We start from the raw sequence: 23,574 nt of genomic DNA, 5'->3' as shown, positions 1-23,574 counted from the left end.
TGCTGAGGCAATCCTTTGATGTACATGCATTTAGTTTAACTAAAATAACACACATGATATAGCACAGGGCTACCGCATACAGCTGTGCAGGCTGTGTCCTGCAGCTCTAGAGAGACTCATTCATGAATTAAACCACCCCAGCCTGGCTATGAGGCCCATCTGAGGAGGTGGAACAGACATAAGAAAGCAGCTCCCTCTGACGGACCTCGTCACCATTCAGAGAAACACAAGGTATGGAACGACACAGGCTTTCCCATAGGTTATGCTTAAACGTGAACCCCTGTTGCACCACTGTGTGACCCTGAGCCCCAGTTTGCTCGTCTGTTAGGTGAGGCTAACAATACTTGGTTTACAGGGCTCTTATATGACTGATGATGATACACTTTCAGTACCCACACAGAATAGCTGCTCAGCAGATCACATCCATTATCATTAGTAGAGTCCTGGTGTCCCATCTGTGGCATCCAAAATACTCCCTAAGTATTTAGCTCTCATAAACACAAGACTAGATTCAACCGAACAAAGTAAAACAAAGCCCAGGACGATATAAGATCAAAACAAATGGTCCCTAAGGTGTCTTTGTAGGATCAGCAGGAATGTTGGTGGAAGGTTTTCTTCGAATGTATTCTAATATTTCCACTTCTTTATACACCATTTCATAGCGAGGAAATGGAAATGGAAAATGCAGGGAACTGTAAATACCTTTCTTCCAGTCTGACTGTGACTTGCTGCAGGATCTGGACTGCCTGCTTATGGTACTCCAGCTGGGCTTGGATGAGCGCAGACAGCTGGCTCACCTGTTCGATCTGCAGATCAACGGGGGAACCACGCCTCAGTTACCAGGTTACTGACCTTAGCCAGCGGCTAGTGCCCAGCCCACACGACACAGCCACCCCGGACACACGGACCAGTGCTCAGCGATGCCCGTGACCGTGTGGTGAGCCAGGCTGACCGATAGATAGTTTCGCAGGTTACAAACTGATTAAGGATAAGAAAGCATCCCTGTGTTTGGAAACTCTAGTGCTATGAGAAGAAACTTTAGTCAGAATCCTCCTGAAGATGACATAACTCTCATCAAACAGTCTCATGTTTAGCTACAACCTTCTGATTAGGAGTTGGCTTATTTTATTGATTTCCTATAGGACAAAAGATGCACTGACTAGAACATTCTTTGCTCTCTATACTTTCCTGCCAAGTCAATATTAGTGCTGTTAATAAAAATGTGGGTATTGATCTCTCACATGAAGCACTATGGGAGACAGTGTGGTATGATGGAAAATCTTTTGTTCTCTCTGACCCTCACCTGCAATGTAAAAGGGTTGAGTCAAGTGACATGTTGGGTTCATTCCAGCTCTAATATTCTAAGCATCTTTGGTTACTCTTCACGTTGCGTCTTGTGTTGTGATCCAGCTGAACAATGGCCTCTGAGTTAACAGAGGCAATGCTGCCCCATGAGTTTTGGGGTGGGGTAGGGTCCTGGGTGAAGGGAAGGAACACTGTGATTCGGGTCACCCTCATCCCCACGGCGTTCCTCTTCAGTAGTTAGGTGGACACGTTGTTTTACATCAACACACACTCTGACACTGTCTCTGGATGGTGTGAAAGTCTGGATATGTTCAACTTGCCTCCCCTATCACCAGTCATGGGGGGTGATAAGTACACAAAGGCTCTGTAAATATCTTGGCAGAAGTTGGTCAGCAACTGATGGGGCCGGAGGTGGGGATGAGCAAGGACAGCAAAGCTGGTTAACAGGTTTTATGACACGAGCGGTCTGAATGTAAGTTCTAAAGCCATGAATAGTAATTCAGCACTCTGGAAATGTGAAGGCAACTTTTAAACTATCTCATCTATGTCCCAAATGTAGTATCTATGCTATAATCGTCAATCTCAATTGAAATTATCTTTGGAAAGAAAATGTCGACTTTACCTCAAAATACAGACCATCTTAACCTATGTTGGACACTCACTTCTGAATACATTTTACTTGACTGATATTCTTATTTAATCTGAAGTCAATCTGCCTTACATTTCACATTTCAACAGAGTGTTTGCTTAAGCTATTGGACTTCTATAGATCATCAGAAACATTCTTTATCTCCCCACTATTTATAATACTTTAAGATCATTAGCAGACAAAAATCTAGTTAAATCAAACTATAGGACTATAGAAAAAGCTTCACCATTTCTCAGTCTACTTTATAATTTTAAATAATTTAAAAGAATAACCATCTACTGAAGTTCTCGCCACATAGTACAGTCATTAACATTTTTAATTACATAACCCTTTAACTCATTAATCTTGTGCCTCAAAGCCAAAGCTAAATTAAAAACCACAGGAGAGTCACTCACATCCATCTCTAAGAGATTGAACATGCTTGACTCAGCAATTTCTTTAGACTCATCAAATTTCTCCAGAGCCTGACGTAGCTCTTCATCTGGAATCTTGCCTTGTCGTTTCTTCTTGTAATCAAAGTCCAGGCGTCGACCCTCCAACTTCTTTAAATGATGCTGAAAAAGTCAAGGGTAGGAATATGCTTTGAAAGGACGTACAGAAAAGGCCTATTTACAGCTCACTTCCCCATCATGCCTATTAGCTTCCAAAATAAGACAGGCTAAGTTCTAAAACATCATGTCACCAGAAAAATAAAGAAACCTGCATCACTGGGGCAAACGTTTCCAAATGCTAAAACATTTATGTTGGGAAACATCTTTAAAAATAATTAATAGCAAGAAAGAAATTGTGGGAAATACCAATACCCTTTATTTTCTACCCCTGCTGGGTCAAAGCTAAGGTGGAATATATCCCTCTCCATCCCATGACAGAAGCCAGGAATGTGTGTACACACCCTACACATTTGGAAAGCACAGGTATGTGGGGCTCACAAGTCCCCATTTTCAGGGGAAATGGTATCTCATGGGAAGGCAGAGGAAAAATGCTTTCCTTGAAATGAAGTGAGGTAGCATGGTATTCTTCCTTTTCATATCATAGAACATGAGTGCTGGAAAGGATTTATCTGTGAGGTAATCCAGTCTGTTAGAATCACCTAAGATGCTTATTAAAAATATGGATTCTTGATCACCTGAATTAGAATATCCAGGGCTGAGGCCTAGGAATCTATGTCTCAACACTTACCCTAGTTGACTGATGTAGCTTTAGGTGAATCATGGATTAAGTCTCCCATCTAACAGATGATGACGCTTAGTCATAAGACCTAACTTGGAAGGGACCTAACACCATACACTGTGCAGCAATCCCTCTTTGCATCACCCCAGATGCACACATTCCAGGTGTGTGCCTGCCCAGCCTTGTCCGACACCTCCACTGACCAAGTAGGAAAGTAGTTTCCCAAAGCTACAAAGTATTTTTGTCCTATGAGCAGCAGTGTTTCGCTACTAATGGGTGGGAGAAAATGCTAGACTTTCCTTGATCCTGGGTGTGCAAGGAGTAAAAGGGAAGGAAACGGAAACAGAGTCGGGAGTGGTGAAGAAATGAGAAGGAAGGAGGAAGAATATCCTCGACCTTCCGGCCCACCTTACACCCCGCCTCCAATCCATGCCCTGATCCAAACTAAATGTGTGTATCTTTGGAAGGAATATTCTTTTAAAACATCTGAACTTGCAGTAAGCTGCAGGGTAGAGTACTGGAGTCAGAGTTACATGTTAGATTTGGAGTGAGTCTGCCACATACTAACTGTGGGACCTTGAGCCGGTGGTAGGGCTGAAGGAGATTTAAGCTAGAATAAGGAGATCAGGGAGACTTCACGTTATGGCACTTCATTTTACAGTCAAGAAAATCAAATTTCAGACAAGTTCAACAAATATTTGTTAAAAGAATGAATGCGTAAACATTACACACCTAGTTCTAGGTAAAGCCAGTTGAAGTTTATGATTTGGAATAGCTAAACTCTTCTACATGTTTTAGAAAGAGGATAGTTGGGTTCTTCCTCAATCCTAACAAACATTACGAAAATATGAAATCACATGTTTACAGAGTAATAGAATAATTATGTATTTAAGCTAACAACTGGTACAGTTAGCATTTTAGAAGGTGAAATCGCCCCCAGAAAACCATAGAATAATAAAGAAAATTGTATATTATCAGGGAAAGGATATTACCCTCATGGAGAAAAAAGCTTGAAAAAACTTGAAAACTGAACGCGGAGAAGTCAAATGTAATACTCAGGAGTGGCACAATCATCATAATATTGGGGCTAAAAGTACTGCATTTCTGGTTCCTCTAGATTTATCATGCTGGATTGTTTTGCAATTCACATGCTCAGTGCTGACAACATGCACGGTAAGCTTTAAAAAATGTTTCCTAAAGGAAAAGGGCACCTGCATCTGTACAATTCCAACAGCCCACTTCCCAAATAACTAGCTGCAGATACCTGAATTTCCCTCAGATCTTTGTCATGAAGATTCTGAAGGGGGTCAATGAAGTTCTGCTTCACTTCCATGTCCAAAGAGTCCTTCACCTCCGAGAGTTCCCGCATGGCCTCCCCCACCTCACCAAGCGCTGGGCCTGCAAGGGGATAACTAAGCACTTGTACTCGTTAAAGAACAAAGGTGAAGGTGAAATGCACTTGCAATAACAGCACCCATCAGAGACGAAAAACCTGGGATTACTGTCTGTCTTCTGAAGACAACCAAGACAACAGACAGCATATAATGCCCTCTGGAGATCAGTGTATTTTCCACCTGAGACAGTTCATGAAAGTTCGCGGAGTATAATAGACTCAATGCCCCCAATGGGTGGTAGAGGGACCCCTTATTATAAAGAATGTAAAATTTTGCTTTTCCTTTAAAAAGCAATTTGGAAGCTCCCTACCCTCCTTTGTAAGTGTTTGCTTTCCCTTAGAGGAGACCTCTTTAAGGCCAGCGCATTCAGCAAAAGCAAACACCAGGAGCAGAGAGCAGGGCTCAATCAGGAAGGACAGTCATTTGCTGCGACCTCACATTGTGAAGGAGTGAAAACAGAAGGTGGTTAGTACGGCAGCTGAGGGTCAAAGGAGAGAGGGGTGAAGGAATTCACCTGCGGCAGTCAAATTAGGTACCCTATATAAAAGAGCAGGGAGCAAAGAGAAAGCTCAGGGGGTGGGGCGTTGACTCATGCTGACTGTGACAGTTCCCTCTGCCCCAAGACTCGTTACTGCCAGACACGTGCAACGGTAAATGTCCAGGCATCTGGATGTGTCAACCAGCTACTGTAATGATGGGATCTCATTCGGAAAAAAGAAAATAAATAAAATTCCTAAGACAAATGACACTAAAAATGATGAAACGACTCTGAAAACAAATTTGGGGCCCATGTGGACAAGACCTAAAATTGAGAATCAAAATATAAAATGGTTTGGATTATTTCCTACAGGGTTTTCTTAGTGGCACTAAAATCCCCATGGACAAATGAAAATGTGAGGAAGCATACATTACCGAAGTTGCAATCATCTCCAAGCTCTCTTCCAAACTTGAGCATGGCCTCTGCCAGCAGTGCTTCTGCCTGAGGATAGCCTGGCCCTTTCTCCTGGCCACGGATTTTTGACATGGTGTTGATCATGCTGAGTTTAGCTCTGGAAGCTGGAGACAAAGAGATGAGAGACTTTCAAAGCAGGCAACATGATGTAGGAGGGACAGGGCTGGGTGGGGAGTCAGGCCTTCACGGGTCTCTAAACCAGCTCAGCTACCGAAAATTGCCCCTCCACCAATGTCTTCATCTGTAATATGTGCAGCTTGGTCCACAGATAAACACACGCCTGCTCTTTTAATCGCTAAACTCTCCCCTTCTCTCAAAATCTCAAGAGGAATTTAATAGAAAAGGCAAAGCTCTTCCAGGTGAAGATCCCATCTTGCCCGTCTTCCTGTGCCTTTTCTTTTTTTATTTTATTTTTTTAAACATCTTTATTGGAGTATAATTGCTTTACAATGGTGTGTTAGTTTCTGCTGCATAACAAAGTGAATCAGCTATACGTATACATATATCCCCATATCTCCTCCTTCTTGCGTCTCCCTCACACCCTTCCTATCCCACCCCTCTAGGTGGTCACAAAGCACTGAGCTGATCTCCCTGTGCTATGCGGCTGCTTCCCACTAGCTATCTATTTTACATTTGGTAGTGTGTATATGTCCATGCCACTCTCTCACTTCGTCCCAGCTTACCCTTCCCCCTCCCCGTGTCCTCAAGTCCATTCTCTACTCCTGTGCCTTTGCTGATACTCTCTCCATTGCTGTGGCCCTTCAGTCCCTCTGTGGACCTGGGTGGCCCACAGAAAGCACTTCAAAAACTACGGGATTATGTGATCTCGAAGTTTTAGGATTCTACCTTTTATTTCAATTCTAGGAGCCTATGGACTGAAGTAGGAAATTAACTGATCACTCCTGCAGTGTGGGCCTTTATGCCATGCTTCACTTACACCATGTATAAAATAGAACTATTTTCAAAATCACTTCTCAACTAAGATTCTAACAGTAAACAGTCCCATGAAGAACAGAAATATTGTGTTCATTAAAAAGACTTAATTACTTTTCTCGCACAGAACTGCTTCTGAAAATTAGTTTTGTGCCACAAAGACAGCATTTCAATTTCTTTTTTGCTTTTACTTTTATAAAAGAAGATGCCTAGAAGGCAAATCCAGTTTTCATAGAAGAAACAGCTTTATTAGCACACTGTTAAAGACAATGATTTACTTGATGCTAGGATACTACGGTTTCTCAGGTTCATTATCAGAGTTGGGAATGTACATTAACCTAGAATTATGCCCAGGATTCCATCTGCTTGGAAACCCCTGAAAGAATCACAGCTAAAGCACACACTTCCAGCGTTTAGTGGCTGCCATTTCATCTTGAACATTTGTTTTGAATAGGTTTTAATGTAAACTTTGGGCTTCAAAGGTCGAATCTGCAGACAAAGAGAATTATTATGAGAGGTCACCCTCCCAAGTTTGCCCCAGGGATATTATAATGAACAAGACAGCTATGGCCTCTGCCTTTATGAAGTTTATAGTGAACTGAGGGTAGCGTCTATTTTAAAAGCAATTAGAGTGAAGTGTATATGCTAAGTGCCATGTGGGGAGATTACAGCAAGTCACGAAAGTATATAGCATCACCCTAGTCTGTAGGCGTGGGCAGCGCAAAGAAGGTTTCAGGTGAGAAATATCTTTAAGCTTAGACTCACATAATGAGTAGCAGTTAGTCATGCTAACAGATGTAAAGCCTGGTGGTTCCTGGAAAAAAATGTAAAATTCACATTTTCTTTACTTTGCTTCTCATAGAAAATTGTATCATACACGTTAAATTTAAAAAATTGAAAATGTCACATGATGACACATTTTCGGGGGGAATGATATAATTAGAGTATATATTCAAAGACTTTTCTACAATAAGTCATATCTGAAATCCAGGAAAGACATAGTCCCTGCCAACATGCTCACAGTAGAGTGAGGTGTCAGATACATAAACAGTGGCAACAAATGTGATAAATGCAATAATAGCTAATACACACAAGGTACCAGGGAAACACAGAGGAGGAGTAACATTAGCACAAATAAAACTGAAATAAGCAGACCCAGACAATAAGAGGTACCAAATGAACAGAGGGAAAGAAGATAAATGGAGATCAAAGAAACCGAGTAATGAAAACACACACGGTGGTTAATCCCTTCAAGTCCTGTTTTCACCATTTTACACTCTAAAGATTTATTCCTTTTACGAATTTGGTTACTGATTTGTGCTTAGATCTTGGTTCTGCTAAGAGTCGTCTTCCGGTAAGTAATTACCTGAAATAACTGTAACAGTTTAATATACTGTGGCTGATTTTCAAATGCATCATTTTCAATGTTGTTCGATTATGTTGTTCAATTCTTCCATTAATTACTTAGGAACATCTTGAATATGTTCTACATTTTCACGAGAAGGGGGAAGAAAACCATATTCTATTAGCTTATTTCTTCAAATCATCTAAGTTCTACATTTTCACGAGAAGGGGGAAGAAAACCATATTCTATTAGCTTATTTCTTCAAATCATCTAAAATACTTATTGATTCATATATTTGAAGAGACCAGCTTTTAAATTTATTCACAGCTATTAACTATTTTTAAGACTCTTGGATTAGTAAAACTTCCGTGTTCTTGAAAAACATCATCAGATGTCTGAATTAACCATTTTTAAGTGCTAACATAATTATTTTTAAATGATTTTTAAAAGCAGTACTTGAAGGAACTTCCCTGGTGGTCCAGTGGTTAAGACTCCACGCTCCCAATGCAGGGGGCCTGGGTTCGATCCCTGGCCAGGGAACTAGATCCTGCATGCATGCTGCAACTAAGAGTCCGCATGCCGTAACTAAAAGACCCCACGTGCCACAACTAAGACCCGGCACAGCCAAATAAATAAATATTAAAAAAAAAAAAAAAAAAGTAGTACTTGAAGAAACAGAGAGGAAGCCTGGAAAAACACAAATTTAAGACACTAGAATTCCTATAATATGATCTCAGCCTAGACAGCTTCACCAAGTTAGATGTGCCCCTAGGGACCCTTCTCTTCTCTTCTAAAGGGACCTAACTCCTCTCCTTCACATTATCTTTATATTTGCCATAGCTTTAGCCTTTCTTTCAAATTGTTACAATCTCTCTGACTAAGCCCCCATCTTTACTTTCCCACCTTCGCTATTCTAGTTCAACCTGCCCCCACTGGGTTTACTGCAGAAACAGCTTCCTAATAGCAATATCTCCCCTGGCCCATGAGAGCAGGATACTGGTATGCTGCTCTGTGTATCTCCCAGCCAGGATTAGCATATATATGTACACGCATTAGATGTTTAACCTTGACTGCTGAAGGAAAGAATAAACGAATAAATAGACTATCTTGGAAACTAGCAGGCAGTCATGGCAGTGGTTTTCATAAGCAGACTCTGTTCATATCCTTTGGCTCACGTGACTGACAGCCTTTTGAATCATAACAGAGAATGGGAACTAAAAAACTTGTTTCTTTTATGAAGAATAAAAAGTGTAGCAATCTAATAGAGTTCTTTTGCAGAGAGAAGCTACCTGACCTATACTGAAAACAGGGCTTTAGGGCCAGTCCAGACTGTGAACTGTGAGACTTGTCAGTGCACTTCCCCTACTGGTCCCCTAGAGCAGCGGTCCCCAAGCTTTTCGGAACCAGGGACTGGTTTCATGGAAGACAATTTTTCCACGGCTCGCCCACTGCTTACCTCCTGCTGGTTCCTAACAGGCCGAGGACCTGTACCGGTCCGTGGCCCGGGGGTTGGGGAGCCCTGCCCTAGAGAACTGGCAGTCAGGTTCGAACCCTCTGGGCAGAAGACTGGAAGATTCTTCTCTGGGGAATACAACCAACTCAAGAGAAAAGACCTACAGATATTCACAGCTGGAAGCACCCAATGCAACAACTTCAGGTTGATTACCCTAGAATGAAGCTATAATAGTAAATAAGCACCCTCCCTTGACTGAGCTTTACTGTCCTACACCTAAGGGGAAAAGGTTAGCCACTAACATTAGACTTTGAAGAAAGTTTCTAACATGAGAGAGGCAAAACAAACAAGGAAATTGTAAAAAAACAAACAACTCAGGGAAAGAAAAATTACTATCATTAACATTCGTAGGTGTCTACGATACTTTATCAATGAAATAAAAAAGAAACAGAGAACTCTTAGAAATTAAAATATAATTTAACTTTAAATATGAATTTCAATAAAACATAAAATTAAAAAAAATCAATAGAAGCACAGATGATGAAGTTGAGGCAAATCCCCCCAAAAGTAGAACAAAAAACCAGAGATTAAAAAAATCAGAAAGAAAACATAAAATGAGGATCAATCCAGGAGGTCTAGCAGCTGAATAATGGAAGCTCCAAAAAGAAAGAACACAGAAATAAAAGGGGAAGAAATTGTTTTTAAAAGTTCAAAAATTTCTGAACTAACAAACGTGTTCCCAGATTGAAAGGGTCGACCGAATGCCCAGGACAATGGATAAAAGGATCCTACCAAGGACTATTAACATGAAATTTCATAACACTGGAGACAAAGAGACAGTCCTAAAACCTTTCAGAGAGGAAAAAATAGGCTACACACAGAGTATCAAGTATTAGAAGGGCACTGAACATGAGAAAACCATGAACAACATGAGAAATTTCCTCAGAAAACAATGAAGCAATGACTCCAATATTTTTGGAAGAAATAATCTATAATCCTAAATTCAAATTATCAATTAAGTATAAAAGTAACATATGACATTTTCAGATACACGAGGAAGATTTCAATTTATCTTCCCAAGGTCAATGGAAGAGGCATTCTACCAAAACAAAGGTGTCAGTTGAGAAAAGGGACAGGTTAAGGGATCTAGAAAAAGGGATCTAGTGTAAGAAAAGAGTTGAAAATGATGATAAAGGGAGATCTCAAGATGGTCCTTGTGCATCAGGCATTGAGCACCAACTGTAGCTGACACTATACATAACCAGGTGCATGCAGCTCAGGGAGCCATGAGCTAAAGGGAACTATAGGCTCCCCATGATCCCCACTGGAATCAGGTTATAGTTGTCCACTACTGTACCTTGCTTTATAATGCACCCTTCATTGGCCTCCTCCCCTTTCCTAATCCCCTAACAGGATTTCCTGGAATCATCTTCTAAATCAACCACTTGTGCTCACATCCATGCACATGGTTTAGTTTGGGGGACCCATACTAAGACAGTAACCAATCCAGAATGCAGCATCAGATACGTATCTGAAAGATGATTGACACCTGGCACGTTTCAATGTATTGACAGGAAATTCATATTTGTGGCAGAGGGTTAGGGAAAGAATCAGTGAAAGGTACACAAAAAGTTAAGAAACTGAAAATTAAAACAATTATTAACTCCAGGAAAAACAAGAAGGTTGTATAAGAAAAGAAATATAACCATGTTATTCTGCATGTCTCAGATCTGTACAAGTTTTACAAGGGCATAAAATGTAAATACTGAATACTGATCCAACATAAATTATGCTATAAACATACTGGAAAAATGAGAGAGGGGAAAGATGTGGAAGAATGGGAAAACAGGAAAAGAGCAAACAATTCTCATCTTTTAAAATGGGAATCAAACTGAAACACCTAAAACTGGAAAACTAAGCAGAGGCAACATTAGCATGTTGTTTCAAGACAGAAGTAAAAACCAAAGAAACAGCCAAACAGGTTTTGAAAGTGTTGCTTCTGGGAAATGGAAATGGGGGAAGCAACTCCAGGAGGACTGCTGTTTTTTGTAAAAAGCTTTAAAAAAAATTTTATTTTTTTATAATATGAGCATATATTACTTCCATTATGAAGTACTAAATTTAACATATTTCCCACTTCTTTTTCCATCAGTAGACCTAATTTAGTGGCTGAACTGCATAAACTACTCATAGTGTCTTCACAATCTGGGCACTGCTCTAACCTCAAGGGTCTTTCCACCTAAAGGTTCTGCTGAAAAATATGTTCAGTGGTATAAAGAGAATTGGCTAGGAAGAGAAAAGTTAATAAGGATTAACAGGTGAAATGCCATCAAGGAAAAAACCATCAGAGGCAAGGTCTCGATGAGTCCACATCTAGGTGATTTCTGGAAGGAAATGTATCTGGTGAACTGAAACAGCAGGAAGTAAAATTAGGATGACCAAGAAAGCTAATTTATTCCCCCAAAGGGCTTCCATTGTTTTGTCTTCTGTTAAAAAGGGGAGGGGGAGCAGTTTCTCTTTTGTCCTCAAAAATTTATACTATCTTTTCAGGAAGAGAAACAGGGGCAGTCAAAGCTCAATCTGTACCAGCTCTGGACTCTAAAGCATAATCTGTACCATCCCTTGAAGAGCTTTCTAATTCTGGGCACAGCCAAAGGGAAGTCAAATCTCTGCGGAGAGTAAAACAGAAGCTCTGCTCACACTGCCAAATGGAGTTATTTTCCTCTGACCTAAAAGTGGTGTCCCTGTGAGTCACTGCTCAGTCTCTCCTAAGCAACTAGCATGGTAACTAACTGGGAATGTTGAAAACCCAGTACTTCTGCTAAATCTTAGTGTAAAAAAAAAAAAAAAAAAATTATTTCTTAATCCAAATGAACAAACAGGAAAACAGACCATTAGGTCTTGTCTGTCATGGAAAACAGCATAGTGCATTACAATAAACATTAGCTTTGGTTCATACAAACACAGGTAAAAAATCCAGGCTCCAGATCTTGCTAGCTGTGTATCCCTGAAAAATCATTTAATTCTGAAAGTTATGATCAGGATTCAGTGATAAACAGCCAAAAGAGCAACTAGCACAGACACACACCACAGGCATTGGAGACGGGGGGGAAAGCACTCCTTTCTACCCTCCATGTTCTCTTTCTAGAAGTGTGTGTGGAGTGTTCCACTGTCAGCTTGGTTGTATGGGAAACTACATTTCCCAGAAGCCCTCCCCTGCACGTCTCCAAGCTAGAATTGGTCCAAAGTGAGGCTGTGCACATTTGGGAAGCGAATGAAGCAGCAGTCATACACTCTGAAGGCTGAGGTGAAAACAGGTTCCAGTTTGTCCTCGATTTCACACTCTGTGCCCAGCTCTTCCTGAATGCTGATTCCGCTGACCAAGAGTGCCCCCAGGCCCACCACAGAGCTTTTGCCGCAAACTCACAGAGGCGGTAACCTTGAAGACACAACAGTCTTCCACAGCCTTCCACGCCAGCTGCCCCATCAGTGTTGCTCCAGCAGCTGGGCCTGCCTACCTTCCAGATTCCTGTTAAGTTCGTTTTCCTGGGTCAGGGCTGGTCAGTGAACTTTCTCTGATCCTTAACTCTACTTTTTTGGCCTTTATTTACCCAGATCTTCCTACAACTGTACAAGCTCTAGTTCCATTAATAAATCTCTTAGTCCATAGTATCCACCATGTCTTTGCTTCCCTTATTGAACTCTGACTGACACAGTGGCTGATGGTCCAATATCCAAACTGACAAAAATTTATGATTTATCCTTGATAGAGCCCTGAAAGTAAGTCAATAAAAATGATTGTAAATATTTCAATTCTGCACCTCTGTTTTCAGGATAGACATAAATTTCTGCAGCTCTGTAGGTAGGAGTTTGCTGCTAACTGTGGAAAGAAAACCAGAAAGGACAGCCAGTTTAACAAGGTGGGATTAAGACACAGACTTTGGAGTCAGACTGTCTGAGACCAAATCCTGGCTATATTTCTTCTTTTTTTTTTTAAAGGAATTTATTTATCTATCTATCTATCTATCTATCTATCTATCTATTTATTTATTTATGGCTGTGTTGGGTCTTCGTTTCTGTGCCAGGGCTTTCTCTAGTTGCGGCAAGCAGGGGCCGCTCTTCATCGCGGTGCGCGGGCCTCTCACTATCGCGGCCTCTCTTGTTGCGGAGCACAAGCTCCAGACGCGCAGGCTCAGTAGTTGTGGCTCACGGGCCTAGTTGCTCCGCGGCACGTGGGATCTTCCCAGACCAGGGCTCGAACCCGTGTCCCCTGCATTGGCAGGCAGATTCTCAACCACTGCACCACCAGGGAAGCCCCTGGCTATATTTCTTGCTGGATGATTTTGGGCCTTAGTTTCCTCATTTGTAAAATGGTACCTCCCCCTCATTGTAATGTTAGGATGATGCAAGGATTAGATGATATAATGTATGTCACAATGTTGGTACATGATAAACATTCAATAAATGTTGGCTATTTCTGTGAGTATCAGACATGCCAGCAAGTTCCCTGTGTGATTTTGTATGAGTTACTTTACCTCTCTGAGTCTCAGGTTCTTCACTGATAAAAAGTTGAAAAAAAAGGAGACAGTTGGATAATTCCTAAAACTCTTCCAAGTTCCCCTACTTAAGGTGGCTCTTCTTAGAAGACTTCTCCAAGAAAGCATGCCCTGGCCTTCAGCCGTAGAAAACATCAGCAGTTTCCTGAAGTTGCTAGAACTGTCCCTCTTCTTGGAATGACCCCATTCTCTGTCTACCTGCCCAACACAACACCAGGCACATCTTTTCTACAGTCTTTCCCAATTACCCTTTACCTCTACTGCCTCCAAGTATACGTGACCCTTCCCTCATTTTATGTCTCCACCGTGCCCTGTACATACACAGATCATATCTCACATGATACTTTCTCTCTTTTCTGCATGTCTGTTTCCTGATACAAGTTAGGAAACCACATCCTACTGAATTCTAGCAAAGGGCCAAGCATACAGCAGGTGCTTACTTATTAACTGTGGGCTGAATGATTTCATTTAAAAGTTTTGGTTTTTTATACAATTTTCTGTATATATCATTTTTTTCTAATCCTTAGAAAAGACTTCCCTGTTCAAAAGCAGAACAATCTCTTATTGTGCTCTAAAACGGAGCAAGAGGCTGCTGATAAGATCTAATTACACACTAACTCTGTGATCTGATAGGATGATTTGGGAGAGCAGGTCACGCTGATGGCAATCTGGCTGGTGTTTCCCTTACATACACGAGATTTTAAGATTTCCGAGGATGCTGGGCCTTTTCATTTCTCCTGACTCCATTCTTTAAAGTGCAGAAGGGTGAGACCCCATTTTCTATTCACTCATTATTAACGCTGGTTCTTTGGAAGCAAGTCATCTCTCAACTATGCCATGAAAAACTGTTTTATTGGAAAATGATAAGAAGCTGATCACACAATCCCCTGGAATCAGGATAGAGGCTCTCATTTCTCCCAACAAAAGAGGGCTCCTATGCTAAATTATAAGCCCTAAGGGGATAAAAAAAAGATCAATAAAAATCAATACATAGGTGACACTGGAAACAATTACGTATCCCCCAATACAGAAAAATTATGAATTTGCACTCCCTGAGTGAAGTGGTATTTACTAAAAAAATCAGCTTTCTAAAGATTTTTTTCAGTGATTAAATGAATAAAACATTCATTGCCTGAGAGGGACTATGCCAGAGAGACTCTGAGAGAAGCAAGGCCCAGTCTCTGTCCTCAATGAGCTTATTGTCTAGTTGGAGAGTCAGAGAGCGCTTCCACTCACTGTGATCTGAGGCAGACTCGGGCCATACTGTGAGTAAGGTTATAATGTATTCACACCACAGAATTGAGCAATGAATTCTGCTAGGAGAGTAAGGCCAGGAAGGGTCATGAAACAGGTGACACTTGAGCTGGGTTTCTGGAAGAGTGAGCTGTAAAGGCAGAGGGGTAGGAAGGGCCATTCCAGGCATCTGGCGACTATGAGCAAAGGCACATAACAATGCCTGGCGCATTTGGAAACTTCAAAGTGTCTGTGGCTTAGGTGCAAGGCCAAACAGAACAATGTGAAGAGGCCACAGAGTTGGAACCAGGCTGTGAAGGGCCCTGAATTGCATGCTAAGGAGCTTAGAGTCTCCCATCAAAGGTTTCTGACAGAGAGTTATTTAACATCTACACCTTCAAAAGGGCTTTAATTCAAATTATATCAGGTTTAGATTTTGGAAAAAAGATTCCTATCATCAATTTAGGGAAACTGAGAAGTGGGAAGGGGGTCTTCCTAAAATGGGAAGCCACTGGAGACAGAGAGACCAGTTATGAAAACACTGTAATAGATAAGTGCTAAGGAAATAGGAGAAGAGAGAAACTTTAGAGTCCTGTGGTGGGTAGCATTAACCAGGTGACTGAATAAATGTGAGGAGAAAGAAGAGGGGCATCTAGGATGGCGTTAGGGCAGTGGCTGGCTGCCCATTAATCACCTGGGGAGGTTTTAAAACTACTGATTCCTCCAAAGGTGGTACTGGGTCAACGAGATTCTATAAGAAAAAACACTGACTCAACTCTACCTCACACTATACCTAAAATTGATTCTAAGTGGATTGCAGATCTAACTATGGAAGGAAACACAGTACAACTTTTAGAAAATGATATCGGAGAACACACTCATGACCTGTAGAATATGCGAATATTTCTTAACATAGGACACACAAACACTTATTCATTCATAAAAAAAGCATTTCTAAATTGGACTATGTTAAAATTAAGTACTTCTATCTTTCAAAAGAAATCATTAGAAAGACTTAAAAGGCAACCAAAAAATGGGGCTTCCCTGGTGGCACAGTGGTTAAGAATCCGCCTGCCAATGCAGGGGACATGTGTTCGAGCCCTGGCCTGGAAGATCCCACATGCCACCGAGCAACTAAGCCCATATGCCACAACTACTAAGCCTGCACTCTAGAGCCTACAAGCCACAACTACTGAGCCTGCGTGCCACAACTACTGAAGCCCATGCGCCTAGAGGCCGTGCTCCGCAACAAAAGAAACCACGACAATGAGAAGGCCATGCACATCAATGAAGGGTAGCCCCTGCTGCAACTAGAGAAAGCCTGCACACAGCAATGAAGACCCAACACAGCCAAAAATAAAAAAAACAAATTAAAAAAAAAAAAGGCAACCAAGAAAATGTTCAGATACTCACAATACACATATCCAAAATAGGACTTGTATCCAAAATATTAAAAAGAAAAAACTCCTATAAACCATTAAGAAAAAGATGACCCAATTTTTTAAATGTGCAGGAGGCTTGAACAGACAGTTCACCAAATAAGATATTCAAATATCTAATCTGAAAGGGGCTCAACTTCATTATTTTGCCAATGCAAATAAAACCACATTGAAACATACCCACAGGAATGGTTAAAGTGGAAAAAAAAGAAAAGAAAAAAAACACAGAAAATATCAAGTGTTCAGAGGGTGTAGAACAACCTGAACTCTCAAATTCTGCTGGTGGGAGTAAGAACTGGTAGAACATTTTGGAAAACAACTTAGCAGTATCTGTCTACAGAAGCTGAAAAGACTTACACCCTGTGCCCCAGCAATTCCACTTGTAGGCATATATCCATCAGAAATGTGCATAAGACTCATATACAAAAATGGGCTATTCAAAATAGCCAGAAAATAGAAACACCCAAATGTGTATCAGTGAGAAAACAGACAAATAAATTGTACTCTATTCTCACAACCGAACGCTAGACAACAATGAGAATGAAAGGACTAAACCTACACACAGCAAAACAAATATAAAGTTGAGCAAAAGGAGGCAGATCTAAAGAGTACATGCTCTATGATTCCATTTAAGCAAAGGTCTAAATTAGACAGAACTATATGGCCTTAGAAGTCAGCACAGCTTGCATCTGGAAGGGCAGCAATGTGCAGTTTCTTAAACTAGGTACCTTTACATGACAGTATCAGTTGGTAATAATTCATTGAGCCATACAGTTATGATTTGAGCACTATACTTTTTGTATATTATAGATCAATAAAAAGCTCAGGAAAAAAAAACAAAACCTGATGCCTGTGTCCCACTCCCAGATTTCCAAGTAACTGGTCTGCCTTGTGGTCTGGCCAGCTACAGTCTTTAAAGTCCCTTAGGTGATTCTAACATACACCAAGTTTGAGAACATTGCATTCCAATCTCTAGACTGAATACTGGGTAGGTGATGATAAAAATCTGAGATGAAGAACACAGGAGGAAGAGACTTGGGGGAGGAAATACAGAGGTGTTTCAAATTCAGCAAATACAAAGTCTAACAGAATATCCACAAGATTGGACTAAACATATAACTAAATACACGGGTCTTGAGCCCAAAAGAGGGTAGATTATCTGGTAACACCTGGAATCTTTTTTTTTTCTTTCCCAGTTTTACTGAGATATAATTGGCCTATAACACTGAATAACTTTAAGGTGTACAACATAATGATTTGATATATGCATATATCATGAAATGATCACTATGGGAAGTTTAGTTAACATGCATCCTCACACAGTTACAATTTTTTTTTTTCTGATAAGAACTTTAAACATCTACTCTCTTAGCAACTTTCAATATGGTATTGAAATATAGAAGTTAAACAATATGGTACTGTTAACTACAGTCATCAAGCTATACATTACATCCTCAGAACTTACTTATCTTATAGCTGGAAGTTTGTACCTTTTGACCACTTTCACCCATTTCATGCACTCCCCCTACCCCTCAGCTCTGACAACCACCCATGTGAGCTCTGTTTCTATGAGTTTGGTTTCTTTAGAGTCCACGTAAGTGAGATCATACAATTTTTTGGTGTGTATACATACATTTATAAAATGGAATATTATTCAGCCATAATAAAGAAGGAAACACCTGGAATCTTGAAGTCTAGGCCATTAGATAAAAGGAAGAAGGGGAAGAAAATCCCCCCCAAATCAAGATAAAACAAAATTCCCTAAGTCTTCTTTTTCTTCTGGTTTTATATTTGGTAGGTGGGAATTAGCTGTAATTAGTGTTACCATCAGCCAGGAGCTTTACATAAACATTTTTTTAAAATGTTATTGAAGTATAGTTGATTTACAATGTTGTGTTTGTAAATTTCTGTAAAGTGATTCCATTATATATATATATAACTATATATATATATATAGTTATATATAGTTATATATATATATATATTCTTTTTCATATTCTTTTCCATTATGGTTTATCACAGAATACTGAATATATCAATAGTTCCCAGTGGTATACAGTAGGACCTTGTTGTTTATCCATTCTATATATAATAGTTTGCCTCTGCTAATCCCAAACTCCCATTCCTTCCCTCCTCCACCACTCCCCCTTGGCAACCACAGTCTATTCTCTATATCTGTGAGTCTGTTTTCGTTTTGTAGATATGCTGATTTGTATCGTATTTTAGATTCCACATTTAAGTGATATCATACGGTATTGGTCTTTCTCTTTCTGATTTCACTTAGTATGATAATCTCTAGGTCCATCCATGTTGCTACAAATGGCATTATTTCATTCTTTTTGATGGCTGAGTAGTATTCCACTGTATATAAATATATACCACACCTTCTTTATCCATTCATCTGTTGATGGACGTTTAGGTTGTTTCCATGTCTTGGCTATTGTAAATAGTGCTGCTATGGCATAGGGGGTGCATGTATCTTTTTGAATTATAGTTTCATCTGGGTATATGCCTAGGAGTGGGATTGCTGGATCATATGGCAACCCTATTTTTAGTTTTTTGAGGAACCTCCATAGTGTTTTCCATAGTGGCTGCACCAATTTACATTTCCACCAACAGTGTAAGAGGATTCCCTTTTCTCCACACCCTCTCCAGCATTTGTTACTTGTAGACTTTTTAATGACAGCCATTCTGACTGGTGTGAGGTGATACCTCATTGTAGTTTTGATTTGTATTTCTCTAATAAGTAGAGATGTTGAGCATCTTTTCATGTGATCCCTATCAAATTACCTATGACAGTTCCTACAGAACTAGAACAAATAATCCTAAAATTTATATGGAACCATAAAAGACCCAGAATTGCCAAAGGAATCCTGAGGAAAAAGAACAAAGCAGGAGGCATAACCTCCCAGACTTCAGACAATACTACAAAGCTACAGTAATCAAAACAGTGTGGTGCTGGCACAAAAACAGACATTAATGGAACAGAACAGAGAGCCCAGGAAAAAAAAACACACACCTATGATTAATTAATCTTCAACATAGGTGGCAAGAATATAAAATGGGAAAAAGTCTCTTCAGCAAGTGGTGCTGGGAAAGTTGGACAGCCGCATGTAAATCAATGAAGTTAAAACACACCCTCACACCATACACAAAAATAAACTCAAAATGGCTTAAAGAATTAAACATAAAGATATGATACCATAAAACTCCTGGAAGAGATCATAGGCAAAACATTCTCTGACATAAATCATACAAATGTTTTCTTAGGTCAGTCTCCCAAGTCAATAGAAATAAAAACAAAAATAAACAAATGGGACCTAATCAAACTCACAAGCTTTTGCACAGCAAAGGAAACCCATAAACAAAATGAAAAGATAACCTATGGGAGAAAATATCTGCAAATGAAGCTACTGACAAGGGCTTAATTTCCAAAATATACAAAGAGCTTATACAACTCATCAACAAAAAAACAAACAACCCAATCAAAAAATGGGCAGAAGACCTAAACAGACATTTCTCCAAAGATGACACACAGAAGGAGAGTTTATTAATGGCTTTTTAGCTACACAGTTTTCTAGAAGGGTTTGTGTGTGACAGGGCTCGTAAAAACCTTGAGGAAAATACTAGCTCAGATTTGGCATAATGAGGAATTAATTATGAAGGAAGCAGATTAGATGGGATATTCTGAGGGAAAAAGAGGCTGATCAAGGTCTGGCAGATAATTATTAAGAAGTTGGAAAGCATGTGACCTAAAGATTATAAAGATTTAAAAATCTTCATGTTTTGAAACCTTATGTATTTGGAAATCACTAATTTGAGTTAGAAGTGTCAAGGGATGACAGAAAATAGCAAATGTGCATTAAGTTCCTAATGTTAGCTGGAGGTAGACCCTCCAGGGAGCCCCAGACCCCTCTTCTCTTTGGGGCCTGTCATCTTCAGCCCACAGTAGTTTTGTGGTACACATAAACATTTAAACTTAATCTTCACCACCACCACCACCAGCCTGTGGATCTCACTGTGTCATTCCCACTGTGGAGAGAGGGTTGGGTTGCATCCACAAGGTGAAGATGCAGAGGCTCAGGGAGACTGGAAAATCTGCCCAAGTTCTCATAAGTTACTATGAGGCAAAAACAGAATTTAGACTCCCTTGGGGAGCCAGAAATAACCCCTGACTGCTATCTAAACTGCTGAGAGAACCCCCACTGAAGAAAATGCATGACATTGCCCTGCTGGCATGTTATGCTTCCTACCTTAATATTCTCCTAAGTGAATGCTATGTCAGGGGACGCCTTATTGAGCCATGTGGGACAAATTGGCTGGCTGGGCCAATGAAGACCCCCTGAAAGTGAGTGTTGCAGGGACTTTGGAGCAATTTTAAATAAGTATTTTATTACTGTCTGTATTCTTTTCCTAGGGCTGCTATAACAAAGTTACCATAAACTGGGTGACTTCCAACAATAGAAATGAATTCTCTCACATTTACGAAAGCCTCTTCCCTATACCTTGCCCTATGCATCTCTTCCATTTGGCTGTTCCTCAGTTGCTTCCTTTATAATAAACCAGTAAACATGAAATGAGCGTTTCTCTGTGTTCTGTCAGCCATTTTAGCAAATTAGCAAACCCAAGGAGGGGGTCAGAAGCAGCAGAGGCATCTGACATTGGAGCAGTCTTGTGGGACTGAGCCCTTACCTGATGCCAACTCCAGGTAGATAGTGTCAGAACTGAGTTGAATTGTACGACCCCCTGGTAGAGTCAGAGAACTGGTTGGTGTAGGGAGAAAAACGTACTCATCTAGTGTCAGAAGTGTTCTGTGGGTAGAGTGTAGGGAAAGAACAGTAGTTTTCCTTTTACATCTCTAAAACAGGCTGCAGCACACCCATGTGAGTGGGCGCTGACGATCTGACAGACATCTGTAGGAAAACCCTTCAGACTGCTTTTCTAGAAAGGTTCCGTGAAATGTCAGGACAAGTGGATCCCAAGCCTCTGAGGACAAGGCAAAAATGGTGTTTTCTAAAGAGGGGTTGATCCCAAAGACAGTGATGGCAAAAGATGGAGCGCTCTTTTTCCGAAGTGGGAAAAAAAAAAAAAAAGGAGAGACAGTTCTGATGTCATTTTATTTTTTTTAGCTTCATTAACTATAATTCAAAATCAAGGTTTACAGCAGTCTTTGTGGAACAGAAAGCTGGAATGAAGAGGCCCAGCACAAATCTGAGCACAGGTGGGGGGGGGGGTGAAGGGGAACAGGGTGATGAAAATGAGTGTTCACTGCAAGGGGGCAGGGATGAGTGATAAGTCTGCACCCCATCTTTCTCTTCCCCGCTAAATGATCATGACAGGAGTTTTTGGCAAAAGACCTTCTGTAAATTAAAAAAAGTACAACCTGCTTTAAACTGCTGTATAATGCTCTCAAGAGTAGCTTCCTTCTCTCTTCAACTGGGAAATTTCAAATAAAAAAACATAGTGACAGGGCATCTGTCTGTCACAACAGGGAAGAATAAAAGCCACCCCGACCCTGGCTAGTGTTGATGAAGGCAGTTGACACACTCAGGCAGAAGATGTGGCCACAGCATTCCAAGTCACATCTTCATGTTCTGACTGAGAGGGGAAACCTAATGGACTTAGTGTCCATCAGGGAAGGCCAAAGACAGGGAATAAATTTTTCAGAAACCTTTCACTTCTTTTAGGGACTTAATTCCTTTCTCATCTCTACCTACCTTACAGAAAACAAACCTAGCTGCCTCAAAGAGCAGAGAGCTTTAGCAGACAAATGCTTAATGACTTGTACTAGTCTTCATAAATGCTACCATCTGGTCTGAAATTTTAGAAAAAGCCCTGAAATATCTTTGAGTAACTGAAGATCACGATGACATTTCATCTCATAGCTATCATTTCAGAAATATCTACTATGTGTAATTCACATACATCATCTCTTTAATCCTCCCCAAAATACGAGAGACAGCTTCGGCTTCTCCATTTTACAGATGAGGAAAATGAAGCAGAAAGAAATGATGTACTTGCTCAAGGACACACAGCAACAAGAAGCTGAGCAAAAACTGAATCCTAGTTGTGTCTCAAAAACCTGATTTCCTCCCAGAATGCCACTCTTGACTCTGGCTGCTTTATTACTTCTTCATTAAAATAGGTCAAATTAAGACATGTCAGCAGCAAGATGTAGAGCTCTAGCTATACTAACACTTGTTAGGTGTTTGAAAATGCGGAGGTGAAGAAGTGTGATACATGCTGTGCCTCAGGAAGCAGGATGAGTGCTGCACCAGAGTTAGGAGACCGGAGGTCTCTCCACCTGCGCGACCTTGGGCAAGCCACCTAACCCTCTGCTTCCTCACCTCGAACCTAAGGAGACCAGCTTACCTGATGTCTGTAATGCCTTTCAAATCTGACAACCTCTCATACATGCACTACAATCCACTAGGATAAGTGAACTAAGTCACCTGCAAATGAGTACATGGTATCTATCCCAGGGTACACAGAACCTTAATGTAAATTTTCAAAACCAAAGAAACTCGTCCTTTGCAAAACCCTCTTGGAGATCAAAACCAATAGGTCTTACTTTAAACCTCCAATGTAAAGATTTTACCTTTATTCTGTTTTTTAATCCCTCCTTTATTCAGTTTTTTTCTACAAGAATGAGTACTACAGCCAGACTATTTCCTAATGATCTGGTTTCTGTGTATGGGTCTTTACAAAAACAAGAATTTTTTTAAAAGATCAAATAGATATTTCAAGGAAAACAAGAAGGTAATTTACTCTCCCTTCTTGTAGAAAGTTATTAAATTTCAATAGGGAAGTTAATTACTAAATACTACAAATATTGTCAACAAGCATTGTTAAAATTGAGAGGACAGAAGTGATATTTAGATGTGAAAATATAGCCTCTTTTTGAAGATAAAAAAATTAGAACTGCATTCTTCTGTGATGGAATCTATTATCATTCCCTACTAATTAATGCAAGGGCATGTGCTGTCAAAGGGATAAAAGGACAGGGTTCACTGTAGCTCTGCTGAGAAGAGAAGGTTTACCGCAATCTCACTGTTCCTGGTTATAAGCAAGAGATACTAATACTTAGTAACAGAATTGTTGTGATGGTGAAATGAAGTGATATATGTAATCAAAGCAGGCAGTAA

At 40.3% G+C, this 23,574-nt stretch overlaps 1 protein-coding gene across 2 annotated transcripts in view; it reads right to left on the bottom strand.

Moving 5' to 3' along the window:
• Window positions 1-23,574, bottom strand: part of SH3GL2 (SH3 domain containing GRB2 like 2, endophilin A1) — a 218,310-nt gene that overhangs the window by 24,999 nt on the left and 169,737 nt on the right. For both annotated transcript variants that reach the window (XM_082468048.1, XM_082468047.1), the window contains exons 4-7: window positions 5,431-5,574; window positions 4,389-4,522; window positions 2,350-2,508; window positions 703-806 (exon numbers count right to left, since the gene is read on the bottom strand). In XM_082468048.1, the coding sequence (XP_082324174.1) occupies window positions 703-806; window positions 2,350-2,508; window positions 4,389-4,522; window positions 5,431-5,574 (541 nt within the window). The remainder of the gene's footprint in view (window positions 1-702; window positions 807-2,349; window positions 2,509-4,388; window positions 4,523-5,430; window positions 5,575-23,574) is intronic.

This window comes from Balaenoptera physalus (genome assembly GCF_965194825.1).
Source record: "Balaenoptera physalus genome assembly, chromosome: 7".
NCBI lineage: Eukaryota > Metazoa > Chordata > Mammalia > Artiodactyla > Balaenopteridae > Balaenoptera > Balaenoptera physalus.
Note: the sequence above shows the minus strand (reverse complement) of the source record. Positions and strands in the feature narration are given on the sequence as shown.